This window comes from Bombina bombina, chromosome 3 (genome assembly GCF_027579735.1).
Source record: "Bombina bombina isolate aBomBom1 chromosome 3, aBomBom1.pri, whole genome shotgun sequence".
Classification (NCBI taxonomy): domain Eukaryota; kingdom Metazoa; phylum Chordata; class Amphibia; order Anura; family Bombinatoridae; genus Bombina; species Bombina bombina.
In genome coordinates, this window is record NC_069501.1 from 1,017,259,907 (window position 1) to 1,017,279,596 (window position 19,690).

Below are 19,690 nucleotides of genomic sequence, written 5' to 3' on the forward strand. Positions count from 1 at the left end.
GTGTGTGTTATATGAGAGTGTGTGTGTTGTATGAGAGTGTGTAGTTTGTTTTGTTATATGAGAGTGTGTGGTTTGTGTGTGTGTGTTGTATGAGAGTGTGTATGCTGTGTGTGTTATATGAGAGTGTGTGCTATGTGTGTGTTATATGAGAGTGTGTGTGTTGTATGAGAGTGTGTATGCTGTGTGTGTTATATGAGAGTGTGTGCTATGTGTGTGTTATATGAGAGTGTGTGTGTTGTATGAGAGTGTGTAGTTTGTTTGTTGTATGAGAGTGTGTGGTGTGGTGTGTGTGTTGTATGAGAGTGTGTATGCTGTGTGTGTTATATGAGAGTGTGTGTGGTGTGTGTATTATATGAGAGTGTGTGTGGTGTGTGTGTTATATGAGAGTGTGTGTGTGTATTATATGAGAGTGTGTGTGGTGTGTGTGTTATATGAGAGTGTGTGTGGTGTGTGTATTATATGAGAGTGTGTGTGGTGTGTGTATTATATGAGAGTGTGTGTGGTGTGTGTGTTATATGAGAGTGTGTGTGGTGTGTGTATTATATGAGAGTGTGTGTGGTGTGTGTGTTATATGAGAGTGTGTGTGGTGTGTGTATTATATGAGAGTGTGTGTGGTGTGTGTGTTATATGAGAGTGTGTGTGGTGTGTGTATTATATGAGAGTGTGTGTGGTGTGTGTGTTATATGAGAGTGTGTGTGGTGTGTGTATTATATGAGAGTGTGTGTGGTGTGTGTATTATATGAGAGTGTGTGTGGTGTGTGTATTATATGAGAGTGTGTGTGGTGTGTGTGTTATATGAGAGTGTGTGTGGTGTGTGTATTATATGAGAGTGTGTGTGGTGTGTGTATTATATGAGAGTGTGTGTGGTGTGTGTGTTATATGAGAGTGTGTGTGGTGTGTGTATTATATGAGAGTGTGTGTGGTGTGTGTATTATATGAGAGTGTGTGTGGTGTGTGTATTATATGAGAGTGTGTGTGGTGTGTGTGTTATATGAGAGTGTGTGTGGTGTGTGTATTATATGAGAGTGTGTGTGGTGTGTGTATTATATGAGAGTGTGTGTGGTGTGGTGTGTGTATTATATGAGAGTGTGTGTGGTGTGTGTATTATATGAGAGTGTGTGTGGTGTGTGTGTTATATGAGAGTGTGTGTGGTGTGTGTATTATATGAGAGTGTGTGTGGTGTGTGTATTATATGAGAGTGTGTGTGGTGTGTGTATTATATGAGAGTGTATGTGGTGTGTGTGTTATATGAGAGTGTGTGTGGTGTGTGTATTATATGAGAGTGTGTGTGTGGTGTGTGTATTATATGAGAGTGTGTGTGGTGTGTGTATTATATGAGAGTGTGTGTGGTGTGTGTGTTATATGAGAGTGTGTGCTATGTGTGTGTTATATGAGAGTGTGTGTGGTGTGTGTATTATATGAGAGTGTGTGTGTGGTGTGTGTATTATATGAGAGTGTGTGTGGTGTGTGTATTATATGAGAGTGTGTGTGGTGTGTGTGTTATATGAGAGTGTGTGCTATGTGTGTGTTATGAGAGTGTGTGCTTTATTACCTTTTACAAAACTTTCAAGTTTGACTATAATCATGAATAAAATATACACACATTTTAGTCCGTTTGTCAAAAATTGCAGCGATCTTGTATATTACTTCAGAAATTTTCAGACCAGGCATAAAAACAGGGCCATCAGAAAGATAGTAACAAAAAACAAAGGCGCCACAAAGTTATGTGGTATCATAGCACTGGGTCTTGAAGAACCCTGCTCTAAAGCTTCCAGCTAATCATAATACAGTCAACTGAAAGCATCCTATGTGCACAAATGTAAATAAGCAAATGCATTAGCTAGAATTAGGACTGTGCTAAATACCAGTATTGTTATTTGGTTTGCAGTCGCTAAATAAAAAAAGTGAAAACAGAATTTATGCTTACCTGATAAATTACTTTCTCCAACGGTGTGTCCGGTCCACGGCGTCATCCTTACTTGTGGGATATTCTCCTCCCCAACAGGAAATGGCAAAGAGCCCAGCAAAGCTGGCCATATAGTCCCTCCTAGGCTCCGCCTACCCCAGTCATTCGACCGACGGACAGGAGGAAATATATATAGGAGAAACCATATGGTAACGTGGTGACTGTAGTTAGAGAAAATAATTCATCAGACCTGATTAAAAAACCAGGGCGGGCCGTGGACCGGACACACCGTTGGAGAAAGTAATTTATCAGGTAAGCATAAATTCTGTTTTCTCCAACATAGGTGTGTCCGGTCCACGGCGTCATCCTTACTTGTGGGAACCAATACCAAAGCTTTAGGACACGGATGAAGGGAGGGAGCAAATCAGGTCACCCAAACGGAAGGCACCACGGCTTGCAAAACCTTTCTCCCAAAAATAGCCTCCGAAGAAGCAAAAGTATATAATTTAAAAAATTTGGTCAACAGGAACCTCATTCTTGAAGGCCCATGTGGAAGCCACAGCCCTAGTGGAGTGAGCTGTGATACTTTCAGGAGGCTGCCGTCCGGCAGTCTCAAAAGCCAATCTGATGATGCTTTTAAACCAAAAGGAAAGAGAGGTAGAAGTTGCTTTTTTTACCTCTCCTTTAACCAGAATAAACAACAAACAAAGAAGATGTTTGTCTAAAATCTTCAGTAGCCTCTAAATAGAATTTTAGAGCACGGACAACGTCCAAATTGTGTAACAAACATTCCTTCTATGAAACTGGATTCGGACACAAAGAAGGTACAACTATCTCCTGGTTAATATTTTTGTTGGAAACAACCTTCGGAAGAAAACCAGGCTCAGTACGTAAAACCACCTTATCTGCATGGACCAGATAGGGCGGAGAACACTGCAGAGCAGATAACTCAGAAACTCTTCTAGCGGAAGAAATTGCAACCTAAAACAAAACTTTCCAAGATAATAACTTAATATCTACGGAATGTAAGGGTTCAAACGGAACCCCTTGAAGAACTGAAAGAACTAGATTAAGACTCCAGGGAAGAGTCAAAGGTCTGTAAACAGGCTTGATTCTAACCAGAGCCTGAACAAACGCTTAAACGTCTGGCACAGCTGCCAGCCTTTTGTGAAGTAAAACAGATAAAGCAGAGATCTGTCCCTTCAGAGAACTCGCAGAAAATCCTTTCTCCAAACCTTCTTGTAGAAAGGAAAGAATCTTAGGAATTTTTATCTTGTTCCATGGGAATCCTTTAGATTCACACCAACAGATATATTTTTTCCATATATTATGGTAAATTTTTCTAGTTACAGGCTTTCTAGCCTGAATAAGAGTATCTATTACAGAATCTGAAAACCCACGCTTTGATAAAATCAAGCGTTCAAACTCCAAGCAGACAGTTGGAGGAAAACCAGATTCGGATGTTCGAATGGACCCTGAATAAGAAGGTCCTGTCTCAAAGGTAGCTTCCATGGTGGAGCCGATGACACATTCACCAGGTCTGCATACCAAGTCCTGCGTGGCCACACAGGAACTATCAAGATCACCGAAGCCCTCTCCAGATTGATCCTGGCTACCAGCCTGGGAATGAGAGGAAACGGTGGGAATACATAAGCTAGGTTGAAGATCCAAGGTGCTACTATTGTATCCAATAGAGTCGCCTTGGGATCCCTGGATTTGGACCCGTAACAAGGGACCATGAAGTTCTGACGAGAGGCCATCAGAACCATGTCTGGAATGCCCCATAATTGAGTTATTTGGGCAAAGATTTCCAGATGGAGTTCCCACTCCCCCGGATGCTCCTCCATCGCCAGGGAACTCCTTGTTACCCCCTGATGGTTGATATATGTAACAGTCGTCATGATGTCTGATTGAAACCTTATGAATTTGGCCTTTGCTAGTCGAGGCCAAGCCTTGAGAGCATTGAATATCGATCTCAGTTCCATTATGTTTATTGGGAGAAGAGAGTCTTCCCGAAACCATAGACCCTGAGCTTTCAGGGGTTCCCAGACCGCGCCCCAGCCCACCAGACTGGCGTCGGTCGTGACAATGACCTACTCTGGTCTGCGGAAGCTCATTCCCTGTGTCAGGTTGTCCAGGGTCAGCCACCAACGGAGTGAATCTCTGGTTATTTGATCTACTTGTATCGTCGGAGACAAGTCTGTATAATCCCCATTCCACTGTCTGAGCATGCACAGGTGTAATGGTCTTAGATGAATTCGTGCAAAAGGAACTATGTCCATTGCCGCAACCATCAAACCTATTACTTCCATGCACTGCGCTATGGAAGGAAGAAGAACAGAATGAAGTACCTGACAAGAGCTTAGAAGTTTTGATTTTCTGGCCTCTGTCAGAAAAACCTTCATTTCTAAGGAAACTATTATTGTTCCCAAGAAGGGAACTCTTGTTGACGGGGACAGAGAACTTTTTTCTATGTTCACTTTCCACCTGTGAGATCTGAGAAAGGCTAGGACAATGTCCGTATGAGCCCTTGCTTTTGACAGAGACGACACTTGAATCAGGATGTCGTCCAAGTAAGGTACTACTGCAATGCCCCTTGGTCTTAGCACCGCTAGAAGGGACCCTAGTACCCTTGTGAAAATTCTTGGAGCAGTGGCTAATCCGAATGGAAGTGCCACAAACTGGTAATGCTTGTCCAGAAAGGCGAACCTTAGGAACCGAAAATGTTCCTTGTGGATAGGAATACGTAGGTACGCATCCTTTAAGTCCACCGTGGTCATGAATTGACCTTCCTGAATGGTAGGAAGGATCGTTCGAATGGTTTCCATTCTGAACGATGAAACCCTTAGAAACTTGTTTAGAATCTTGAGATCTAAAATAGGTCTGAATGTTCCCTCTTTTTTGGGAATTATGAACAGGTTGGAGTAAAAACCCATCCCTTGTTCTCCTAATGGAACAGGATGAATCACTCCCATGCTTAACAGGTCTTCTACACAGTGTAAGAATGCCTGTTCGAAGATAATTGAGACCCGTAGAACCTTCCCCTTGGGGGTAGTTCCCTGAATTCCAGGAGATAACCTTGAGAAACTATTTCTAGCGCCCAAGGATCCTGAACATCTCTTGCCCCAGCCTGAGCAAAGAGAGAAAGTCTGCCCCCCACCAGATCCTTCCCAGATCGGGGGCCAACACTTCATGCTGTTTTGGTAGCAGTGGCAGGTGACTTGGCCTGCTTACCCTTGTTCCAGCCTTGCATCGGCCTCCAGGCTGGCTTGGTTTGAGAAGTATTACCCTCTTGCTTAGAGGGTGTAGAATTTGAGGCTGGTCCGTTTCTGCGAAAGGGACGAAAATTTGGCTTATTTTTAGCCTTAAAAGACCTATCCAGAGGAAGGGCGTGGCCCTTTCCCCCAGTGATGTCTGAAATAATCTCTTACAAGTCAGGGCCAAACAGTGTTTTACCCTTGAAAGGGATGTTAAGCAAAAGCGCTCTGCGCGCCACGATAGCAAACCCTGAATTATTCGCCGCTAATCTAGCTAATTGCAAAGCGGCATCTAAAATAAAAGAGTTAGCCAATTTAAGAGCTTGAACTCTGTCCAAAACCTCCTCGTACGAAGATTCTTTATTGAGCGACTTTTCTAGTTCTTCGAACCAGAAACACGCAGCTGTATGACAGGAACAAGGCATGAAATTGGTTGTAGAAGGTAACCTTGCTGAACAAACATCTTTTTAAGCAAACCCTCTAACCTTTAATCCATAGGATCTTGAAAGCACAACTATCTTCTATAGGAATAGAAGTGCGTTTGTTTAGAGTAGAAACCGCCCCCTCGACCTTGGGGACTGTATGCTATAAGTCCTTTCTGGGGTCGACTATAGGAAATAATTTCTTAAATATAGGGGGAGGACAGAAGGTATGCCGGGCCTTTCCCACTCCTTATTTACTATGTCCGCCACCCGCTTGGGTATAGGAAAAACATCGGGGGGCACCGGAACCTCTAGGAACTTGTCCATCTTACTAATTTCTCTGGAATGACCAAATTGTCACAATCATCCAGAGTAGATAATACCTCCTTAAGTAGTGCGTGGAGATGTTTTAATTTAAATTTAAAAGTTACAATATCAGGTTCTGCTTGTTGAGAAATTTTCCCTGAATCTGAAATTTCTCCCTCAGACAAAACCTCCCTCCTGGCCCCTTCAGATAGGTGTGAGGGTATGTCAGAACAGATATCATCAGCGTCCTCTTGCTCTTCAGTGTTTAAAACAGAGCAATCACGCTTTCTCTGATAAGTAGGCATTTTGGAAAAAATGCATGCAATAGAATTATCCATTACAGCCATTAATTGTTGTATGGTAATAAGTATTGGCGCACTAGATGTACTAGGGGCCTCTTGTGTGGGCAAAACTGGTGTAGACACAGAAGGGGATGATGCAGTACCATGCTTACTCCCCTCATTAGAGGAATCATCTTGGGCAATATCATATCTATGGCATTATTATCCCTACTTTGTTTGGACATTATGACACAAATATTTCACATATATTTAAATGGGGAGACACATTGGCTTTCATACATATAGAACATCGTTATCTGATGGTTCAGACATGTTAAACAGGCTTAAACTTGTCAACAAAGCACAAAAAACGTTTTACAATAAAACCGTTACTGTCCCTTTAAATTTTAAACTGAACACACTTTATTACTGAATATGTGAAAAAGTATGAAGGAATTGTTCAAAATTCACCAAAATTTCACCACAGTAACTTAAAGCCTTAAAAGTATTGCACACCAAATTTGAAAGCTTTAACACTTAAAATAACGGAACCGGAGCCGTTTTTACATTTAACCCCTATACAGTCCCAGGTATCTGCTTTGCTGAGACCCAACCAAGCCCAGAGGGGAATACGATACCAAATGATGCCTTCTATAAGCTTTTTCAGTGGTTCTTAGCTCCTCACACATGCATCTGCATGCCATGCTTTCCAAAAACAACTGCGCATTAGAGGCGCGAAAATGAGGCTCTGTCTATGACTAGAAAAGGCCCCCAGTTAAAAAGGTGTCCAATACAGTGCCTGCCGTTTTTATTAAAACAATCCCCAAGATTTAACAACTATTAAAAGTAATAATCTGCCAAATATACTTAGTAAAGTAATCGTTTTAGCCCAGAAAAATGTCTACCAGTTTTTTAAGCCCTAATGAAGCCCTTTATTCTTTTACTTAAACTAAGAAAATGGCTTACCGGTTCCCATAGGGAAAATGACAGCTTCCAGCATTACCGAGTCTTGTTAGAAATGTGTCATACCTCAAGCAGCAAAGTCTGCCCACTGTTTCCCCCAACTGAAGTTACTTCATCTCAACAGTCCTGTGTGGAAACAGCTATCGATTTTAGTAACGGTTGCTAAAATCATTTTCCTCTTACAAACAGAAATCTTCATCTCTTTTCTGTTTCAGAGTAAATAGTACATACCAGCACTATTTTAAAATAACAAACTCTTGATTGAAGAACAAAAACTACATTTAAACACCAAAAAACTCTAAGCCATCTCCGTGGAGATGTTGCCTGTGCAACGGCAAAGAGAATGACTGGGGTAGGCGGAGCCTAGGAGGGACTATATGGCCAGCTTTGCTGGGCTCTTTGCCATTTCCTGTTGGGGAGGAGAATATCCCACAAGTAAGGATGACGCCGTGGACCGGACACACCTATGTTGGAGAAAATGAAATATAGCAATAATGTAATATATAATTGTATACAGGTGGCCCTCGGTTTACGACGGTTCAATTTGTGCCGTTTCAGAATAACGCCCTTTTTTTCAGTCATGTGACTGCTATTGAAAAGCATTGAGAAGCAGTGCATTGATTAAAATAAGGGCAGGCCAGTAGGTGGGTGCTGTCCGCTTGTGTTGCAGCAAAGATATGCAAGCCAAGCAGGCTAAAATTAATCAGTGTAACCAGACCTGAGCAGCTTTCAAAGGAAGAAGATCTAGCAGCCACTTCCCTTTTATCTTCCTGCCCAGCAGCTTGAAGGTCAGGGTGCCTATAAATCAGTCCAGACTGGAATGCATAGAAAAGCTGCAGACCTGATATTATCTAACATGCTAACAATGCAGAGACCTGTTTGCAGAGAAATGCAAGTAAAAAATGTTTTTGTTTATTAAACTTAGTTTGATGATACATTCTGTGGTGTGTGATTATTTTATTAGGTTTATAATTCTGTTTAGCAAATGTTTTTGTTCATTAAACTTAGTTTAATTATATATTCTGTGTTGTGTGATTATTTTATTAGGTTTATAATGCTGTTTAGCATTTAAAGTCTTCATTTCAAAGCTTTAAAAATAATGTATAAGGTGTTACTTATGACAATTTTGAGAGGGGCCTGGAACCTAACTCTCTTATTTCCCATTGACTTACTTTATAAACTGGGTTTCAATTTACAACGGTTTCTATTCACAACCATTCCTTCTGGAACCTAACCCCAGCATAAACTGAGGGCTACCTGTAATGAAATTTTATAATCTGTTGGTTTTTAATGTTTTATATGTGTTCAATGTTTATGTTGATACAAATTTTCTCTTCTACTAATTAGGATTTCTACAAATATTACAGCAAAGCTGGGCAAGAAACATCTGAGCTGGAGGTAGGTACATGCTTAGAGGGCGTGGGTGCATATTTTGTAGGGCATTTAAAATAAATGAAATGATAGCAGTATCTCAGCTATACTTAAAGGTATAATAAACCCAAATTTATTATTTCATGATTCAGATAGAGAATGCAATTTTAAGCAACTCTCTAATTTACTCCTATTATCAATTTTTATTTGTTCTCTTGCTATCTTTATTTGAAAAGCAGGAATGTAAAGCTTAGAAGCTGGCCCATTGGCCGCAAATTTGCAGGGGGCGGCATTGCATAAGCATTTCACAAGAAATTTATCGATGTGCAGCGGACATGATCCGCTACAGCGGACCATGTCCGCCCGCACAATAATAAATCGGCCCCAAAGTGCTATTGCATTGTCTTTTTATCATGCATTTGTTAATTATGCAAATATACTGTATTTACTGGTCCTTTAAGGCTCTAAGTTCAGCTCTGCTATATATACTACATATATGGGGGTAGATTCATCATAGTGCGAGCGGACATGATACAATGTAGCGTATCATGTCAGCTGCACATCGATTGGCCGCTAGCAGGGGGTGTCAATCAACCCAATAGTATTTGATCGGGTTGATTTCTGTCCGCGGCCTCAGAGCAGGCAGACAAGTTATGGAGCAGCGGTCTTTAGACCGCTGCTTCATAACTTCTTTTTCCACAAGCCTAAAGGCTCGCGCGGGAACAGGGTCATCAAGCTCCATACGGAGCTTGATAAATCGGCCCCATGATGTATTATTCTATAGCAATGCAACAGAATTGTACTTAATTGAAATTCAAAGTTTAAACTCAGTTCTGTTCTTCAAAAAAGGGAATTCATTTTTTATAAGTAAAAAAGACCCCCCAAAAAAATGATACTTACTGGTGTCCTTGATGGTAACAGTGACTCACAAACAATCAAAATCTAGGTACTAAAAAAAAATTACACAAACTGCTGCAATTCCATGAAATTCAATATTAAACTTTCATGATTGAGGAAGATTATACAATCTTAAAGGGACACTAAACCCAATTTTTTCTTTAATGATTCAGATAGAGCATGCAATTTTAAGCAACTTTCTAATTTACTCCTATTATCAATTTGTCTTTGTTCTCTTGCTATCTTTATTTAAATAGCAGGAATGTAAAGCTTAAGAGCCGGCCCATCTTTGGTTAAGAATCTGGGTTATCCTTGCTTATTGGTTTGCTAAATGTAACCACCAATAAAGTCCTGATTTTTAAATAAAGATAGCAAGAGAACAAAGAAAAATTGATAGTAGGAGTAAATTAGAAAGTTGCTTAAAATTGCATTCTCTGGGGCCAATTTATCATGCCAAGGATTGGCCCCAATGCAGCTATTTCCGCACAAGCCTTCAGGCTCGCCGAAAACAGGAGTTAAGTAACAGCGGTCTTAAGACCGCTGCTCCTTAACTCGTCCGCCACCTCTGAGGTGGCGGACAGCAATCCTCCCGATTGCATACGACCGGGTTGATTGATACCCCCTTCTAGTGGCCGATTGTCCGCGAATGTGCAGGGGGCAGCATTGCACAAGCATTTCTAGTGAAATGCTTGTGCAATGATAAATGCCGACAGTGTATGCTGTCAGCATTTATCGATGTCCATCTGCACATTAATAAATCGGCCCCTCTATCTCAATCATGAAAGAAAAAATGTGGGTTTAGTATCCCTTTAAGTTGGGATGGGCGAATGTTTTGCAACATTCGAAAAAGGAAACAAATTTTAACATATTTGTTTGTTCCTTTTGAATTTGGAATGTTTGTACAACATTCTAACATTCAGTTAATGTAATAGTATTTCTAATGCTATCTTTAAATGTAATATTCAAATTATGCAATATTCGAAATAGAAACATTCAAATTGGTAGATTTGTATCTATTATGTATTAATTTACTAAATTCCCCATCAAATTAACTATTGAACTTCTGAATAGTATTTGTTAAATCAAATGTTACATTCGAAATTTTGAATGTGGATATTCAAACTAATTATGAACATTCAAAAACTAAAGTAAAATTAGAAAACCAGAAATAACATTAGATTACCGAATTTTAATTGATTTTCCTTTTTATCAACATTTGATTGTCCACACGACTATTGGTTCTACCAAACAAATTATACTTTCAGCACATTCGCCCATCTCTAATCTCAAGATACTTTTCAATTTACTTCTGTTATCCAATTTACTTTTCTCTTGGTGATCCAATCAGCAGCGCTAGTCGCACAGTTTAGCTATGTAACTATCACTGCTGATTGTATCAGAGGCCGATTCTGCTAGGGACCAGCAATGTTCTGTGAGTCCCAGTGGCACTTCTACTTTGTGTTTAACCCTTTTGTAGTGGTTAAACACTTTGAGGCCGATTTGGCCCTTGATGCCCCTGTTTCTGTGCGAGCCTTTAGGATCGCCGGAAACAGCAATTATGAAGCAGCTGTCTTAAGACCGCTGCTCCATAACTGGTCTACAAAACAGAATATGAGGGGGAGCTTTCTAAATAACAGATAAATATGCTTAAATTAAATAGATAACGATATGAATGGAATATATGAGACAAATACTCAAAATATTATATAGCATATAAATCAAACCATATAATCCAACGTTTGCGGGTAATGGTAGTCCCAATAAGAGTCCCAATAAGCATGTGGGAGTGTTCCCTGTATACAAAGTTTAACAGAACCAAATACTCCAACTGTTGATGGATCCTTAAAACGATAACTGCTCTCCTCCTCACAGACTTGTCTGGAACTGGCTAGAAACAGAATACAGAGGGGCGCCTCATGTGTGTATCAGCAGATCAATAAATAGATACAAGGTCGAATAACAAATGCCAAATGGATACTCACATTTAGCCCAAGTACACTTATGTACTGGTAGATGCAGGCTGGTAACTTGGGCTGTACCAGCTAACCCACTCAAGGTGGAAAATGTGGTATTAGAGATTTATACGGCCTCACTCAGTATATCATGAACTCCCAATAGAGGGTATCAGGAACGGTGGTAATGCTATCAAGTAAGGTGCTGGACAGATTAAAAGAATAACAAGCAATAGTTCACAGTAGAGCTGCAACAACTAATCGCTATAATCGATAATAATCGATTATGAAAATAGTTGTCAACGAATCTCATAATCGATTAATCGATAAGTTGGTTTGCAATTAGTTGGTCTGTGCACAACACCAGCTGCTTCACTCCAATGAACTCCTGCACATGGTATTGTGTTTTATGGTTATGTCCTTAGCCTAAAGGACGTCTACAGACGTCTACTTTTCACTTTTTCTGGACAGTATACGTTTACAACTACCCCTGGCTTATGTGCAACCCAGATATAATAGTCATCATTTGGATTGTTTATATTAAACCTGGTATTTTGGAACTATGCTTTTCATAACCTTGCCCCTAGATTGATGGGAGTTATTTAAATTTATGTGCACTATTATCTGTTTGCACAATTATTAGCGTATTGCTTGCTATTGCTGATTATACGTACTGTATAAATAAATGTGTAAGGCTTTGTCCTGTTATTGATATACAGTCCTTGGCGCTTTTGATTTTGGTTTTTTATTGTTTTTTTATATTTTTAATACATTGTGATAATATGTACAAGATTCAACCTTTATAAGTATATATTCGTTATTTTTAGAGTGGACTAGATATTTCCCCTAACCTTATAGCTGGTTATTTACCATTGCATATAGATATTCAAGATATTTTCTCCAACATAGGTGTGTCCGGTCCACGGCGTCATCCTTACTTGTGGGATATTCTCTTCCCCAACAGGAAATGGCAAAGAGCCCAGCAAAGCTGGTCACATGATCCCTCCTAGACTCCGCCTTCCCCAGTCATTCTCTTTGCCGTTGTACAGGCAACATCTCCACGGAGATGGCTTAGAGTTTTTTGGTGTTTAAATGTAGTTTTTATTCTTCAATCAAGAGTTTGTTATTTTAAAATAGTGCTGGTATGTACTATTTACTCTGAAACAGGAAAGAGATGAAGATTTCTGTTTGTAAGAGGAAAATGATTTTAGCAACCGTTACTAAAATCGATGGCTGTTTCCACACAGGACTGTTGAGAGGAATTAACTTCAGTTGGGGGAAGCAGTGAGCAGACTTTTGCTGCTTGAGGTATGACACATTTCTAACAAGACTCGGTAATGCTGGAAGCTGTCATTTTCCCTATGGGAACCGGTAAGCCATTTTCTTTGTTTAAGTAAAAGAATAAAGGGCTTCATTAGGGCTTAAAAAACTGGTAGACATTTTTCTGGGCTAAAACGATTACTTTACTAAGTATATTTGGCAGATTATTACTTTTAATAGTTGTTAAATCTTGGGGATTGTTTTAATAAAAACGGCAGGCACTGTATTGGACACCTTTTTCACTGGGGGCCTTTTCTAGTCATAGACAGAGCCTCATTTTCGCGCCTCTAATGCGCAGTTGTTTTTGGAAAGCATGGCATGCAGATGCATGTGTGAGGAGCTAAGAACCACTGAAAAAGCTTATAGAAGGCATCATTTGGTATCGTATTCCCCTCTGGGCTTGGTTGGGTCTCAACAAAGCAGATACCTGGGACTGTATAGGGGTTAAATGTTAAAACGGCTCCGGTTCCGTTATTTTAAGGGTTAAAGCTTTCAAATTTGGTGTGCAATACTTTTAAGGCTTTAAGTTACTGTGGTGAAATTTTGGTGAAATTTGAACAATTCCTTCATACTTTTTCACATATTCAGTAATAAAGTGTGTTCAGTTTAAAATTTAAAGGGACAGTAACGGTTTTATTGTAAAACGTTTTTTGTGCTTTGTTAACAAGTTTAAGCCTGTTTAACATGTCTGAACCATCAGATAACGATGTTCTATATGTATGAAAGCCAAGGTTTCTCCCCATTTAAATATATGTGATATATTTGTGTCATAATGTCCAAACAAAGTAGGGATAATAATGCCATAGATATGATATTGCCCAAGATGATTCCTCTAATGAGGGGAGTAAGCATGGTACTGCATCATCCCCTTCTGTGTCTACACCAGTTTTGCCCACACAAGAGGCCCCTAGTACATCTAGTGCGCCAATACTTATTACCATACAACAATTAATGGCTGTAATGGATAATTCTATTGCATGCATTTTTTTCCAAAATGCCTACTTATCAGAAAGCGTGATTGCTCTGTTTTAAACACTGAGGAGCAAGAGGACGCTGATGATATCTTTTCTGACATACCCTCACACCTATCTGAAGGGGCCAGGAGGGAGGTTTTGTCTGAGGGAGAAATTTCAGATTCAGGGAAAATTTCTCAACAAGCAGAACCTGATATTGTAACTTTTAAATTTAAATTTCAACATCTCCACGCACTACTTAAGGAGGTATTATCTACTCTGGATGATTGTGACAATTTGGTCATTCCAGAGAAATTAGGTAAGATGGACAAGTTCCTAGAGGTTCCGGTGCCCCCCGATGTTTTTCCTATACCCAAGCGGGTGGCGGACATAGTAAATAAGGAGTGGGAAAGGCCCGGCATACCCTTTGTCCTCCCCCTATATTTAAGAAATTAGTTTCCTATAGTCGACCCCAGAAAGGACTTATAGCATACAGTCCCCAAGGTCGAGGGGGCGGTTTCTACTCTAAACAAACGCACTTCTATTCCTATAGAAGATAGTTGTGCTTTCAAGATCCTATGGATTAAAGGTTAGAGGGTTTGCTTAAAAAGATGTTTGTTCAGCAAGGTTACCTTCTACAACCAATTTCATGCATTGTTCCTGTCACTACAGCTGCGTGTTTCTGGTTCGAAGAACTAGAAAAGTCGCTTAATAAAGAATCTTCGTACGAGGAGGTTTTGGACAGAGTTCAAGCTCTTAAATTGGCTAACTCTTTTTTATTTTAGATGCCGCTTTGCAATTAGCTAGATTAGCGGCGAATAATTCAGGGTTTGCTATCGTGGCGCGCAGAGCGCTTTTGCTTAACATCCCTTTCAAGGGTAAAACACTGTTTGGCCCTGACTTGAAAGAGATTATTTCAGACATCACTGGGGGAAAGGGCCACGCCCTCCCACAGAATAGGTCTTTTAAGGCTAAAAATAGGCCAAATTTTCGTCCCTTTCGCAGAAACGGACCAGCCTCAAATTCTACACCCTCTAAGCAAGAGGGTAATACTTCTCAAACCAAGCCAGCCTGGAGGCCGATGCAAGGCTGGAACAAGGATAAGCAGGCCAAGTCACCTGCCACTGCTACCAAAACAGCATGAAGTGTTGGCCCCCGATCTGGGAAGGATCTGGTGGGGGGCAGACTTTCTCTCTTTGCTCAGGTTGGGGCAAGAGATGTTCAGGATCCTTGGGCGCTAGAAATAGTTTCTCAAGGTTATCTCCTGGAATTCAGGGAACTACTCCCAAGGGGAAGGTTCCACGGGTCTCAATTATCTTCGAACAGGCATTCTTACACTGTGTAGAAGACCTGTTAAGCATGGGAGTGATTCATCCTGTTCCATTAGGAGAACAAGGGATGGGTTTTTACTCCAACCTGTTCATAATTCCCAAATAAGAGGGAACATTCAGACCTATTTTAGATCTCAAGATTCTAAACAAGTTTCTAAGGGTTTCATCATTCAAAATGGAAACCATTCGAACGATCCTTTCTACCATCCAGGAAGGTCAATTCATGACCATGGTGGACTTAAAGGATGCGTACCTACGTATTCCTATCCACAAGGAACATTTTCGGTTCCTAAGGTTCGCCTTTCTGGACAAGCATTACCTGTGGCACTTCCATTCGGATTAGCCACTGCTCCAAGGATTTTCACAAGGGTACTAGGGTCCCTTCTAGCGGTGCTAAGACCAAGGGGCATTGCAGTAGTACCTTACTTGGACGACATCCTGATTCAGGTGTAGTCTCTGTCAAAGCAAGGGCTCATACGGACATTGTCCTAGCCTTTCTCAGATCTCACAGGTGGAAAGTGAACATAGAAAAAAGTTCTCTGTCCCCGTCAACAAGAGTTCCCTTCTTGGGAACAATAATAGTTTCCTTAGAAAGGAAGGTTTTTCTGACAGAGGCCAGAAAATCAAAACTTCTAAGCTCTTGTCAGGTACTTCATTCTGTTCTTATTCCTTCCATAGCGCAGTCCATGGAAGTAATAGGGTTGATGGTTGCGGCAATGGACATAGTTCCTTTTGCACGAATTCATCTAAGACCATTGCACCTGGGCATGCTCAGACAGTGGAATGGGGATTATACAGTCTTGTCTCCGACGATACAAGTAGATCAAATAACCAGAGATTCACTCCGTTGGTGGCTGACCCTGGACAACCTGTCACAGGGAATGAGCTTCCGCAGACCAGAATAGGTCATTGTCACGACCGACGCCAGTCTGGTGGGCTGGGGCGCGGTCTGGGAACCCCTGAAAACTCAGGGTCTATGGTTTCGGGAAGACTCTCTTCTCCCGATAAACATAATGGAACTGAGAGTGATATTCAATGCTCTCAAGGCTTGGCCTAGACTAGCAAAGACCAAATTCATAAGGTTTCAATCAGTCATCATGACGACTGTTACATATTTCAACCATCAGGGGGTAACAAGGAGTTCCCTGGCGATGGAGGAGCATCCGGGGGAGTGGGTACTCCATCTGGAAATCTTTGCCCAAATAACTCAATTATGGGGCATTCCAGACTTGGTTCTGATGGCCTCTCGTCAGAACTTCATGGTCCCTTGTTACGGGTCCAAATCCAGGGATCCCAAGGCGACTCTATTGGATACAATAGTAGCACCTTGGATCTTCAACCTAGCTTATGTATTCCCACCGTTTCCTCTCATTCCCAGGCTGGTAGCCAGGATCAATCTGGAGAGGGCTTCGGTGACCTTGATAGTTCCTGTGTGGCCACGCAGGACTTGGTATGCAGACCTGGTGAATGTGTCATCGGCTCCACCATGGAAGCTACCTTTGAGACAGGACCTTCTTATTCAGGGTCCATTTGAACATCCGAATCTGGTTTTCCTCCAACTGACTGCTTGGAGTTTGAACGCTTGATTTTATCAAAGCGTGGGTTTTCAGATTCTGTAGTAGATACTCTTATTCAGGCTAGAAAGCCTGTAACTAGAAAAATTTACCATAATATATGGAAAAAATATATCTGTTGGTGTGAATCTAAAGGATTCCCATGGAACAAGATAAAAATTCCTAAGATTCTTTCCTTTCTACAAGAAGGTTTGGAGAAAGGATTTTCTGCGAGTTCTCTGAAGGGACAGATCTCTGCTTTATCTGTTTTACTTCACAAAAGGCTGGCAGCTGTGCCAGACGTTTAAGCGTTTGTTCAGGCTCTGGTTAGAATCAAGCCTGTTTACAGACCTTTGACTCTTCCCTGGAGTCTTAATCTAGTTCTTTCAGTTCTTCAAGGGGTTCCGTTTGAACCCTTACATTCCATAGATATTAAGTTATTATCTTGGAAAGTTTTGTTTTAGGTTGCAATTTCTTCTGCTAGAAGAGTTTCAGAGTTATCTGCTCTGCAGTGTTCTCCGCCCTATCTGGTCCATGCAGATAAGGTGGTTTTTACGTACTGAGCCTGGTTTTCTTCCGAAGGTTGTTTCCAACAAAAATATTAACCAGGAGATAGTTGTACCTTCTTTGTGTCCGAATCCAGTTTCATAGAAGGAACGTTTGTTACACAATTTGGACGTTGTCCGTGCTCTAAAATTCTATTTAGATGCTACAAAGGATTTCAGACAAACATCTTCCTTGTTTGTTGTTTATTCTGGTAAAAGGAGAGGTCAAAAAAGCAACTTCTACCTCTCTATCTTTTTGGCTTAAAAGCATCATCAGATTGGCTTATGGGACTGCCGGACGGCAGCCTCCTGAAAGAATCACAGCTCATTCCACTAGGGCCGTGGCTTCCACATGGGCCTTTAAGAACGAGGCTTCTGTTGATCAGATATATAAGGCAGCGACTTGGTCTTCACTGCACACTTTTACCAAATTTTACAAATTTGATACTTTTGCTTCTTCTGAGGCTATTTTTGGGAGAAAGGTTTTGCAAACCGTGGTGCCTTCCATCTAGGTGACCTGATTTGCTCCCTCCCATCATCCGTGTCCTAAAGCTTTGGTATTGGTTCCCACAAGTAAGGATGACGCCGTGGACCGGACACACCTATGTTGGAGAAAACAGAATTTATGTTTACCTGATAAATTACTTTCTCCAACGGTGTGTCCGGTCCACGGCCCGCCCTGGTTTTTTAATCAGGTCTGATGATTTATTTTCTTTAACTACAGTCACCACGGTATCATATGATTTCTCCTATGCAAATATTCCTCCTTTACGTCGGTCGAATGACTGGGGAAGGCGGAGCCTAGGAGGGATCATGTGACCAGCTTTGCTGGGCTCTTTGCCATTTCCTGTTGGGGAAGAGAATATCCCACAAGTAAGGATGACGCCGTGGACCGGACACACCGTTGGAGAAAGTAATTTATCAGGTAAACATAAATTCTGTTTTTATGTTAGAATGAAGTCAAGGGTTACTTTATTGAGAGGCCCCTTGCCAAGGTAGAAAACACTTAGCATTGGTGAAGAGCTAACAAAGATAAATATCCCACTTTGGTGAAATTGGCAAAACCCTACTTATACACCTCAACAGCCTTTTCTCTGCTGCAGGAAATATACCTGCAAACAGAGAACCAGCCTTAGCCAGAAGCTAAGGGTGAATAACAGAATGTTATCAACAGTGATAGTCTAACTCTTTCTAGTTCTACCTCCTTTTCAAACAGTTTGTGGTTTTGTTTTGTTTAATTATAAAACTGTGCTCTGCTGCTTAAAAATTGAAGAAACCGTTGTGTTAATGTAAAGTTTTAGTCTGAAGTTTATATTTGTAACACTCATTGGCCTCTATTTATCATAGTCTGGCGGACCTGATCCGACAATGCGGATCAGGTCCGCCAGACCTCGCTGAATACGGCTAGCAATACGCTTGCCGTATTCAGCATTGAACCAGCAGCTCACAAGCCAATGGGCCGCCAGCAGGGAGGTGTCAATCAACCCGATCGTACTCAATCGGGTTGATTTCCGGCGATGTTTGTCCGCCTGCTCAGAGCAGGCAGACAGGTTATGGAGCAGCGGTCTTTGTGACCGCTGCTTCATAACTGCTGTTTCTGGCGAGCCTGCAGGCTCGCCAGAAACACAGATCATCAAGCTCCATTCGGAGCTTGATAGATAGGCCCCATTATGTGGATTTTATTTAAAACATAGAAAACTATTATTGATTCTCTTTTTATCCAATTAGTCGATTAATCGAAAAAATAATCGGCCGATTAATTGATTATGAAAATAATCGTTAGTTGCAGCCCTAGTTCACAGAGAACATAAAACATATGTGCTCTTTCTTATGCAATGCGTTTCTCAGCCTTAGCATTGGACATGCATAGAGCACCTTACAACTGACAAACAATTTAAACAAATTTAGGGCAATAGCAAACAAGCCCACGCCCCAAGTGGGCGTGCATAAGTGATTGCATCATTCATTAATTGGTAACTGACAACAATCATATAGTTAGAACATACACAAATAAAAATATACAATGTAAGTTAAGCATAAATTATAATCTAGCTGTTTCCCAAGGATGTTACATTTGTAACATATTTAAATATAGCCTGTTTATGATCATATATATATAATCTAACATATTTAACAAACCAGATAGTTTAAAAATAAGCAAAGGGTTAATAAATAACCATTTAACACACACAATATTGAATAGTGGCACTCCTCGGGCTTTTCCTCTTTACCTTATTTAACTATATATTCACCTGTTTAATGTGTAGTAATTGTATGTCTCTATAGAGGAAATGGTGCTTGTGCATAAAATTAATCCAACCGAATGGAAAGATGATATAAAGAATACCACAATTCCAAAAGTATGCACTTATAGCACTCTGGGCCCTAAACTAAAGGGTGGGTGGTCCCGCTTTAGTAAAATAACCATGTTGGACACATGCATGGTAATAACATCAATCATAAATATAATACTAATAATTATATTGCTATTTTTGATTTAGAGCCTATATACTTATTTGTGTATGTTCAAACTATATGATTGTTGTCAGTTACCAGTTAATTAATGAATGATGCAATCACTTATGCATGCCCACTTCTGGAGTGGGCTTGTTTGCTATTGGTCTAAATTTGTT

General features: G+C 40.7%; 1 protein-coding gene across 2 annotated transcripts in view; it reads left to right on the forward strand.

Annotated features, from left to right (window-relative positions):
• ARHGEF25 (Rho guanine nucleotide exchange factor 25) overlaps nucleotides 1-19,690 on the forward strand; it is an 825,360-nt gene that overhangs the window by 712,719 nt on the left and 92,951 nt on the right. For both annotated transcript variants that reach the window (XM_053708199.1, XM_053708201.1), the window contains one exon: nucleotides 8,483-8,533. In XM_053708199.1, the coding sequence (XP_053564174.1) occupies nucleotides 8,483-8,533 (51 nt within the window). The remainder of the gene's footprint in view (nucleotides 1-8,482; nucleotides 8,534-19,690) is intronic.